The following is an 11,442-nucleotide window of genomic DNA, read 5'->3' as shown; positions in this document are numbered from 1 at the left end:
CTACTGCCTCTGATCTGGTGGACTCACTAAAGAGAGAACATCCCTGGTCATCCCTACTGCCTCTGATCTGGAGGACTCACTAAACAGAGAACATCCCTGGTCATCCCTACTGCCTCTGATCTGGTGGACTCACTAAACAGAGAACATCCCTGGTCATCCCTACTGCCTCTGATCTGGAGGACTCACTAAACAGAGAACATCCCTGGTCATCCCTACTGCCTCTGATCTGGTGGACTCACTAAACAGAGAACATCCCTGGTCATCCCTACTGCCTCTGATCTTGAGGACTCACTAAACAGAGAACATCCCTGGTCATCCCTACTGCCTCTGATCTGGTGGACTCACTAAACAGAGAACATCCCTGGTCATCCCTACTGCCTCTGATCTGGTGGACTCACTAAACAGAGAACATCCCTGGTCATCCCTACTGCCTCTGATCTGGTGGACTCACTAAACAGAGAACATCCCTGGTCATCCCTACTGCCTCTGATCTGGTGGACTCACTAAACAGAGAACATCCCTGGTCATCCCTACTGCCTCTGATCTGGTGGACTCACTAAACACACATGTTTAGTTTGTAAATGATGAGTGTTGGAGTGTGTCCATGGCTATCTGTAAATAAAAAATAAAATGTTGCCATCTGGTTTGCTTAATATAAGGAATTTGAAATGATTTATACTTTTACTTTTGATACTTAAGTATATTTTAGCAAATGCATTTACTCTCGATACTTAAATATATTTAAAACCAAATACTTTTAGACTTCTACTCAAGTAGTATTTTACTGGGTGACTTTCACTTTTACTTGAGTAATTTTCATTTAAGGTTTCTCTACTTTTACTACAGTATGACAATCGGGTACTTTTCCCACCATTGCATATACGAGAGGGTCAAAACCGCAATGTATCATGGGTAAATTGTGACTGATTGACTGATCTACAAATAATGAGTTGTTACTTATGATGCAAGGTGATTCGTAGATCACTCAGTCGTTTTGATGCTCGCCAACATGGCCAGTTTTTATTCACGGCACTTTGATACAAAGTGATTTTCGTAGTAGATTAGAAGAGCTAACCCTAACCCTTTTCATAACCTTAACCTCAGTCCTAAACTGCTACGTTAATTCTCCTAACCTGCTAGGAAATATCCACTTTGGTATCGCCGTGAAGTGTTTCCCCTACCAGCAGGAAAATAAGTGACAAAATGGATTGTAATGATGCAACCGACCACTTGGTGGAGCCAGAGACCCGTTTAACAGAGAAGCCTCTGTTCTAGAACTGCCTAGTTTGTTGTCGTCTGACAAAATGGTGAGAAATTAATAAAATAAGGAATGCAAGCATATTATCAGGCACTGTAAGCGTCATTGGTTTAAACACCAAAACTATGTTTCAGGTGAGAATTTGGCAGGTCTGAAAACCAAAAATAAAATAAATGATTGCCCAATTCACCCATATTTTATTTTTGCAAAAAAAGTAGTGTGTAGTTCCACAGCGGCATGGCAACAAAAAGTAAATAACTACTGACAAAAAATGACCAAGGTTTAAATTTAGTTCAACTACCACCAAGCTACTGAAGTCATGTACAACTACATGTATTTCACTACTCCCCAACACTGATATGTCTTTCAGTTGTTAAATAAAGACGTTTTTTTTCAGAGGTTCTTTATCTTGCTATGATGAAAGTGGATCCATCCATCGAAAACAAGAGGATTAACTGATATGTAACTATCTGGATAATTGCTTTGCATGCATCAACTCGATTGATTATAGAGACACGGGAGAGTGGCTTAACTTCTCCATGTCATGTTAGCATAGTGCTTACCCCCACGAACAAGGCCGTGTGCCGTGTGTCATTGTACTGAGCCGTTACATTGACCCACAGTGGTTAAGCTAACTATGACCTTAATGGACTTAGTATAACAGCTTCTTAGTGTGTGTGTGTGTGTGTGTGTGCCTGTGTGCCTGTGTGTGTGTGTGTGTGCCTGTGTGTGTGTGTGTGTGCCTGTGTGTGTGTGTGTGTGTGCCTGTGTGTGTGTGTGTGTGTGTGTGCCTGTGTGTGCTTGTGTGTGTGCCTGTGTGTGTGTGCCTGTGTGTGTGTGCCTGTGTGTGTGTGCCTGTGTGTGTGTGCCTGTGTGTGTGTGTGTGTGCCTGTGTGTGTGTGTGTGTGTGCCTGTGTGTGTGTGTGTGTGTGTGCCTGTGTGTGCTTGTGTGTGTGTGTGTGTGTGTGTGTGTTTGCCTGTCCTCTAGTTTGTCATGAGTATCTCAGTACATTAGTATCATTAAGTAGTTTATTCATTTAAAAAATAATAATGTAATCCAAGAATGTCACAGCTGATTTTAACAGAGAGAATCCGTAGATGAAGTAGAAGCCAGAAAAGACAACAGGTCATTTAATTTGCAGTACAGTTCACAGTTACTGTTCTTATTATTGCCATTATTTCAACCATGATGGCAAAACTACAAAACTACTGAATGTGTGTACGGCAACATGATTTCAGCCATCCATCATTTAGAAGTGTAATCGGAATGCTGAGATTATGCCTTGGCATGTGGGGGAGGAGCCTTGCCCAGAACGTGTGTCGGGTGGGCTGGTAGAGAGTGCCCTGGGGGTGGCCCGTGGCCATGGGGACGAGGGTGTGGGTGGGGGTGACGAGGGGGTGGGAAGGGGCAAAGAGGGTGGATAGAGGGGGGGATTTTCACAAAGCCGTGACAGTGGGGGAAAGGGAACTCTCCATGGGGACCAGGGGGTGGGTTATGGGGACCAGGGGGTGGGTTATGGGGACCAGGGGGTGGACCTTGGTCGCCTGGAGGTGGGCCACCAGGGCGTCCTGGGAAGCCTGGTAGTGGGCCTGGTTTGCCTGGCTTGTGTACCCAGGGAGGGAGGTGATGTTTGATGCCAGGATGGATGTGGTGTCCGGAGCGGTGTGGTGGGTGTCCACACTCCCTTCCAGGGGTACGGGGAGAACTGGCGTTCTGCCATGGAAACAACAAAAGGAACCATGTTTGAATTGACAGACTTTCGAGGAGGGCTGGCACCATATTTTGTCATGTATTTTCGGGATGTATTTATGTGTGTTAAAAGTGGCTTACAAGAGCTTCATAGATCTCACAGTTGACATCCACCTGGCCATTCCCCAGCAGTGTGGATTTACAGAGCCCATGGCGCTAGAGAGAGAGACATCAGACACAGACCAAGGTCAGAGACAGAGGCCAAGGTCAGAGACAGAGTCCGGAGACAGAGACCGAGACCGGAGACAGGAGACAGAGACCAAAGTCAGAGACAGAGACCAAAGTCAGAGACAGAGTCCGGAGACAGAGACCAAAGTCAGAGACAGTCCGGAGACAGAGACCAAAGTCAGAGACAGAGTCCGGAGACAGAGACAGAGACTAAAGTCAGAGACAGAGTCTGGAGACAGAGACCAAAGTCAGAGACAGAGACCAAAGTCAGAGACAGAGACCAAAGTCAGAGACAGAGTCCGGAGACAGAGAACGGAGACAGAGACAGAGACCGGAGACAGAGACCAAAGTCAGAGACAGAGACCGGAGACCGAGACAGAGACCGGAGACAGAGACCAAAGTCAGAGACAGAGTCCGGAGACAGAGACCAAAGTCAGAGACAGAGACCAAAGTCAGAGACAGAGTCCGGAGACAGAGACAGAGACCGGAGACAGAGACCAAAGTCAGAGACAGAGTCCGGAGACAGAGACCAAAGTCAGAGACAGAGACCAAAGTCAGAGACAGAGTCCGGAGACAGAGACCAAAGTCAGAGACAGAGACCGGAGACAGAGACAGAGACCGGAGACAGAGACCAAAGTCAGAGACCGGAGACAGAGACCAAAGTCAGAGACAGAGACCGGAGACAGAGACAGAGACCGGAGACAGAGACAGAGACCAAAGTCAGAGACAGAGACCGGAGACAGAGACAGGAGACAGGAGACAGAGACCAAAGTCAGAGACAGAGACCGGAGACCGAGACAGACAGAGACAGAGACCGGAGACAGAGACCGGAGACAGAGACCGGAGACAGAGACTGGAGACAGAGACCGGAGACAGAGACCAAAGTCAGAGTCAGAGACCGGAGACTGAGACAGACAGAGACAGAGACCGGAGACAGGAGACAGAGACTAAAGTCAGAGACAGAGACAGGAGACTGGAGACAGGAGACAGGAGACCAGAGTATGATGATGGTAATAGTGAGGAGTGAGTATGATGATGGTAATAGTGAGGAGTGAGTATGATGATGGTAATAGTGAGGAGTGAGTATGATGATGGTAATAGTGAGGAGTGAGTATGATGATGGTAATAGTGAGGAGTGAGTATGATGATGGTAATAGTGAGGAGTGAGTATGGTGATGGTAATAGTGAGGAGTGAGTATGGTGATGGTAATAGTGAGGAGTGAGTATGGTGATGGTAATACGTGAGGAGTGAGTATGATGATGGTAATAGTGAGGAGTGAGTATGGTGATGGTAATACGTGAGGAGTGAGTATGATGATGGTAATAGTGAGGAGTGAGTATGATGATGGTAATAGTGAGGAGTGAGTATGGTGATGGTAATAGTGAGGAGTGAGTATGATGATGGTAATAGTGAGGAGTGAGTATGGTGATGGTAATAGTGAGGAGTGAGTATGATGATGGTAATAGTGAGGAGTGAGTATGATGATGGTAATAGTGAGGAGTGAGTATGATGATGGTAATAGTGAGGAGTGAGTATGGTGATGGTAATAGTGAGGAGTGAGTATGATGATGGTAATAGTGAGGAGTGAGTATGATGATGGTAATAGTGAGGAGTGAGTATGATGATGGTAATAGTGAGGAGTGAGTATGATGATGGTAATAGTGAGGAGTGAGTATGATGATGGTAATAGTGAGGAGTGAGTATGATGATGGTAATACGTGAGGAGTGAGTATGATGATGGTAATAGTGAGGAGTGAGTATGATGATGGTAATACGTGAGGAGTGAGTATGATGATGGTAATAGTGAGGAGTGAGTATGATGATGGTAATAGTGAGGAGTGAGTATGATGATGGTAATAGTGAGGAGTGAGTATGATGATGGTAATAGTGAGGAGTGAGTATGATGATGGTAATAGTGAGGAGTGAGTATGGTGATGGTAATAGTGAGGAGTGAGTATGATGATGGTAATAGTGAGGAGTGAGTATGATGATGGTAATAGTGAGGAGTGAGTATGATGATGGTAATAGTGAGGAGTGAGTATGATGAAGCCTTACAGCTTCATCAGGGCAGAGTGGCTTGCAGGCCTGTGTATCTATCCTGCTCTTGGCATTACACTCAGTCTCCACGATGGCCAACTCAGCGTAGTAGTTCATTCCAGTCATCATCATGTACTAGGAAAGGGAGAGAGACATGACTCACAGATGTAGGATCTTCATTTGATCACTTTATTGCGGGAGAATTTGAAATGTGTCATTTCCACTTTGAAATTTCAGACTTCATTTTCCTACAACAATGTCCATTCATTATAATCTACATAATAATTAACATTTTCTGTTGCAGCAGGATTACTTTCCTGCTGTAGCAAACTGGCTCAAATTAGGATCCTACACCTGTACAGGTTTAGACAGACAGGGGAGACCTACTTAATCTCCTTAAAAAAACACTCCAAATAGCACATGACACTGTTGGCAGTGGTAGGATTCCTCGAACACTCTAAGCAGTGCGTTACACCCTTTCAGCCTTATCCCTGAAACAGTGACCAATTTTGACTAGATATAGGACAACAAACGTGTTTTTGGATTGTGTACCCAGAGAAGTACAGAGAGAGAATCCTAATACATCACCCTACCCCAGATGTTATCCTCCCCACTTCCATCAGTTTGAAGTAGGAGGTGTAGTTGTGGTCCATGTTGAACTGCCTGAGGCCTGCCTTCACACTCTCTAGGCCCTCGGGGCTATGAAGGGGCAGCAGGATGGGGCAGTCCGGACACATTCTGACCATCTTCTCAGCAGAAACTTTATCAAATCAAATGAAACTTGATTTAAAAAATGCACGCAACCATTTTTTTGGGGGGGGGGGGGGGTAGACTTCCTCACTGTACTGCGTTTTTAAAAAAAGGACACATGTACTGTGTGTTTTGGTGGCGTGTGCTGCAGGAGACGAGGGTAACGTTAGATACCTGGTTCAGTGTTGCAGGAGTGTTTAGAGACCTCTGCCATGCCTTCTGTGATGCTCAGGGTCACATTGCAGTGGGCATTCACTTGCTGCATGAGGGAAACACAACATATATTTCTGCTTATTCGTCAATTTGTACAGGTGTCTCTTTCTCTACAGGACTGGCATGTATCACTACAGGTGTCTCTCTCTCTACAGGACTGGCATGTATCACTACAGGTGTCTCGCTCTACAGGACTGGCATGTATCACTACAGGTGTCTCTCTCTCTACAGGACTGGCATGTATCACTACAGGTGTCTTTCTCTACAGGACTGGCATGTATCACTACAGGTGTCTCTTTCTACAGGACTGGCATGTATCACTACAGGTGTCTCTCTCTACAGGACTGGCATGTATCACTACAGGTGTCTCTCTCTACAGGACTGGCATGAATCACTACAGGTGTCTCTCTCTACAGGACTGGCATGTATCACTAATATTATTAAATGTATGGTTGGCCATTGTTGTGTAGTGGCTTACCGTTTCATAATCTTGACGGATGTCACACTCTTCAAAAGATTTTGGGTTGATGATGTGACAGGTTGTTTCCTGGAGGTCTAGTTCCAGGTGCAATTTACAGTCAGATTGACCCTGAGATGGAGAGATGGAGAGGAAAGATGGAGGGGAGAGATGGAGAGGAGAGATAGAGAGGGTAGAGGAGAGATGGAGAGGGTAGAGGAGAGATGGAGAGGAGAGATGGAGAGGAGCGAGGGTAGATGAGAGATGGAGAGGAGAGAGGGTAGAGGAGAGATGGAGAGGAGAAATGGAGAGGAGAGATGGAGAGGAGAGATGGAGAGGAGAGATGGAGAGGAGAGATGGAGAGGAGAGAGGGTAGAAGAGAGATGGAGAGGAGAGAGGGTAGAGGAGAGATGGAGAGGAGAGATGGAGAGATGGAGAGGAGATATGGAGAGGAGAGATGGAGAGGAGAGAGGGTAGAGGAGAGATGGAGAGGAGAGATGGAGAGGAGAGAGGGTAGAGGAGAGATGGAGAGGAGAGATGGAGAGGAGAGATGGAGCGAGGGTAGAGGAGAGATGGAGATAGGTGAGATGGAGAGAGGGTAGAGGAGAGATGGAGAGGAGAGATGGAGAGATGGAGAGATGGAGAGATGGAGAGGAGAGATGGAGGGGAGAGAGGGTAGAGGAGCGATGGAGAGGAGAGATGGAGAGGAGAGATTGAGAGGAGAGATAGAGAGGGTAGAGGAGATATGGAGAGGAGAGATGGAGAGGAGAGATGGAGAGGAGATATGGAGAGGAGATATGGAGAGGAGAGATGGAGAGGAGAGATGGAGAGGAGAGATGGAGAGGAGAGAGGGTAGAGGAGAGATGGAGAGGAGAGATGGAGAGGAGAGAGGGTAGAGGAGAGATGGAGAGGAGAGATGGAGAGGAGAGAGGGTAGAGGAGAGATGGAGAGGAGAGATGGAGAGGAGAGAGGGTAGAGGAGAGATGGAGAGGAGAGATGGAGAGGAGAGAGGGTAGAGGAGAGATGGAGAGGAGAGATGGAGAGGAGAGAGGGTAGAGGAGAGATGGAGAGGAGAGATGGAGAGGAGAGAGGGTAGAGGAGAGATGGAGAGGAGAGAGGGTAGAGGAGAGATGGAGAGGAGAGATGGAGAGGAGAGAAGGTAGAGAGATGGAGAGAGCAATAATACGTTGACAATACTGTTTCCCCCTTTACTCTTGTTACCACATATCTAGGAAGGAGAGAAACCAGTGAAGAACACACACCATTGTAAATACAACCCATATTTATGCTTATTTATTTTATCTTGTGTCCTTTAACCATGTGTACATTGTTAAAACACTGTATATATATATATAATATGACATTTGTAATGTCTTTACTGTTTTGAAACCTCTGTAGGTGTAATGTTTACTGTTAATTTTTGTTGTTTTTCACTTTATATATTCACTTTGTATGTTGTCTACCTCACTTGCTTTGGCAATGTTAACACATGTTTCCCATGCCAATAACACATGTTTCCCAAAGCCCTTGAATTGAATTTAATTGAATTGAGAAAACACTGAAATAAGAATTAGAGAATAAAGTAGAAAGAGAGAGGTCTTTTCATCTTAAAACTTTTGGAACATGGAAATTAGTGACAAAAAGATCTCATTCGTCATCTCTTCACACACTTTCATCAAGATCAACACGTTCTGAGAGAAGAGAAATAAGATAGGCCTCGTGAGGTAGTTCTCTATCTTTCTCTCATTCCAAAATGCCCCCATACCAATGACGGCGTCCCAGTGATCTGAAGTGTGTCTGATACACAGTGTCTGATACACAGTGTCTGATACACAGTGTCTGATGCACAGTGTCTGATGCACAGTGTATGATACACAGTGTCTGATACACAGTGTCTAATGCACAGTGTCTGATGCACAGTGTCTGATACACAGTGTCTGATACACAGTGTCTGATGCACAGTGTCTGATACACAGTGTCTGATACACAGTGTCTAATGCACAGTGTCTGATACACAGTGTCTGATGCACAGTGTCTGATGCACAGTATTTGATGCACAGTGTCTGATACACAGTGTCTGATACACAGTGTCTGATGCACAGTGTCTGATACACAGTGTCTGATGCACAGTGTCTGATACACAGTGTCTGATACACAGTGTCTGATACACAGTGTCTGATACACAGTGTCTCATGCACATTGTCTGATACACAGTGTCTGATACACAGTGTCTGATACACAGTGTCTGATGCACAGTGTCTGATACACAGTGTCTGATACACAGTGTCTGATACACAGGGCAGAAAAAGGAATGGCAACTAATAAAGGAACCCCCTGAGATGCTGAGATGCAGTCCAGTCTAAAGATACCACACTCCCAACAAACACCATGTAAGCCCCCCCATCAACCCCTGACCCCTAACCCCTTTACAGCCCCCCCATCAACCCCTGACCCCTAACCCCTTTACAGCCCCCCTATCAACCCCTGACCCCTACACCCCTTTACAGCCCCCCCATCAACCCCTGACCCCTACACCCCTTTACAACCCCCCCTATCAACCCCTGACCCCTACACCCCTTTACAGCCCCCCTATCAACCCCTGACCCCTACACCCCTTTACAGCCCCCCCATCAACCCCTGACCCCTACACCCCTTTACAGCCCCCCTGTCAACCCCTGATCCATACACCCCTTTACAGCCCCTCTATCAACCCCTGACCCCTACATCCCTTTACAGCCCCCCCTATCACCCCCTGACCCCTACACCCCTTTACAGCCCCCCCATCAACCCCTGACCAACCCCTGACCAACACTCCCAACAAATAACATGTATGCCCCCCTATCAACCCCTGACCCCTACACCCCTTTACAGCCCCCCTATCAACCGCTGACCCCTACACCCCTTTACAGCCCCCCTATCAACCCCTGATCCCTACACCCCTTTACAGCCCCCCCATCAACCCCTGACCCCTACACCCCTTTACAGCCCCCCCCCGTCAACCCCTGACCCCTACACCCCTTTACAGCCCCCCTATCAACCCCTGACCCCTACACCCCTTTACAGCCCCCCCTATCACCCCCTGACCCCTACACCCCTTTACAGCCCCCCCTAACAACTCCTGACCCCTACACCCCTTTACAGCCCCCCCCCATCAACCCCTGACCCCTACACCCCTTTACAGCCCCCCTGTCAACCTCTGACCCCTACACCCCTTTACAGCCCCCCTATCAACTCCTGACCCCTACACCCCTTTACAGCCCCCCCTATCACCCCCTGATCCCTACACCCCTTTACAGCCCCCCCTATCAACCCCTGACCCCTACACCCCTTTACAGCCCCCCCATCAACCCCTGACCAACCCCTGACCAACACTCCCAACAAATACCATGTACGCCCCCTATCAACCCCTGACCCCTACACCCCTTTACAGCCCCCCCTGTCAACCTCTGACCCCTACACCCCTTTACAGCCCCCCCTATCAACCCCTGACCCCTACACCCCTTTACAGCCCCCCCTATCACCCCCTGATCCCTACACCCCTTTACAGCCCCCCCTATCAACCCCTGACCCCTACACCCCTTTACAGCCCCCCCATCAACCCCTGACCAACCCCTGACCAACACTCCCAACAAATACCATGTACGCCCCCCTATCAACCCCTGACCCCTACACCCCTTTACAGCCCCCCTATCAACCCCTGACCCCTACACCCCTTTACAGCCCCCCTATTAACCCCTGACCCCTACACCCCTTTACAGCCCCCCCATCAACCCCTGACCAACCCCTGACCAACACTCCCAACAAATACCATGTACGCCCCCCTATCAACCCCTGACCCCTACACCCCTTTACAGCCCCCCTATCAACCCCTGACCCCTACACCCCTTTACAGCCCCCCCTGTCAACCCCTGACCCCTACACCCCTTTACAGCCCCCCTATCAACCCCTGACCCCTACACCCCTTTACAGCCCCCCCTATCACCCCCTGACCCCTACACCCCGTTACAGCCCCCCCATCAACCCCTGACCACTACACCCCTTTACAGCCCCCCCCCCTGTCAACCCCTGACCCCTACACCCCTTTACAGCCCCCCCATCAACCCCTGACCCCTACACCCCTTTACATTCCCCCCTGTCAACCCCTGACCCCTACACCCCTTTACAGCCCCCCCCATCAACCCCTGAACCCTACACCCCTTTACAGCCCACCCCCTGTCAACCCCTGACCCCTACACCCCTTTACAGCCCCCCTATCAACCCCTACACCCCTTTACAGCCCCCCCCGTCAACCCCTGACCCCTACACCCCTTTACAGCCCCCCCCCCATCAACCCCTGACCCCTACACCCCTTTACAGCCCCCCCCATCAACCCCTGACCCCTACACCCCTTTACAGCCCCCCCCATCAACCCCTGACCCCTACACCCCTTTACAGCCCCCCCCCCCCTCCTCCTGCACCCACCTTCTCCACTGTGCTGAAGGTTATGTTACTGAGCTGGAACTTGTATCCATGAAAATGTTTGTTGTTGATGCTGAGCATGGCCAACCTCGCCCCTGGCTCTTTTTCCTTCTCATCGCAGCTCCAGTGGCGTCCACTGGTGTCCCGCGTTGGCACACTGGCACAGTTCAGTGCCCACACTGTCAGGACAGAGAGAATAACCAGTCCCCTCATAGTAGCACACGCTGAATAAAGGGGCCCGGCAGCCTGGGGCACTTATTTATACAAACTACGGCCTGTAGGGTTAACTGGAGGGAGATAACAAGAGGCTCAGACTGCTTTCTGCACGCTGCCAAAGTCAATGTAAACAG

General features: G+C 48.6%; 1 protein-coding gene across 1 annotated transcript; it reads right to left on the bottom strand.

The window, feature by feature from the left end:
* Positions 1-2,362: 2,362 nt before the first annotated feature.
* ahsgb (alpha 2-HS glycoprotein b) lies at positions 2,363-11,442 on the bottom strand. The gene is made up of 7 exons (XM_036978834.2): positions 11,096-11,442; positions 6,656-6,766; positions 6,139-6,223; positions 5,808-5,974; positions 5,233-5,349; positions 3,090-3,164; positions 2,363-2,972 (listed from the first exon to the last, which is right to left on the bottom strand). Exons 1-7 carry the CDS (start codon positions 11,303-11,305, stop codon positions 2,535-2,537), a joined length of 1,203 nt encoding a protein of 400 aa, XP_036834729.2. The 5' UTR covers positions 11,306-11,442; the 3' UTR covers positions 2,363-2,534.

The sequence above is a fragment of the Oncorhynchus mykiss genome, chromosome 5 (assembly GCF_057628025.1).
Source record: "Oncorhynchus mykiss isolate SJ-2025 chromosome 5, ASM5762802v1, whole genome shotgun sequence".
NCBI classification, from domain to species: Eukaryota; Metazoa; Chordata; class Actinopteri; order Salmoniformes; family Salmonidae; genus Oncorhynchus; species Oncorhynchus mykiss.
This window is presented reverse-complemented; position numbering and strand designations above follow the sequence as displayed.

Excerpts from the sequence above, each read along its gene's own strand:
- ahsgb (XM_036978834.2), bottom strand. The coding sequence starts at position 11,305 with ATGAGGGGACTGGTTATTCTCTCTGTCCTGACAGTGTGGGCACTGAAC. Across the intron at positions 6,224-6,655 it reads TCCGTCAAGATTATGAAACG|CAAGTGAATGCCCACTGCAA; the intron begins GTAAGCCACTAC and ends TCCCTCATGCAG. Across the intron at positions 3,165-5,232 it reads CACTCTGCCCTGATGAAGCT|CGCCATGGGCTCTGTAAATC; the intron begins GTAAGGCTTCAT and ends CTCTCTCTCTAG.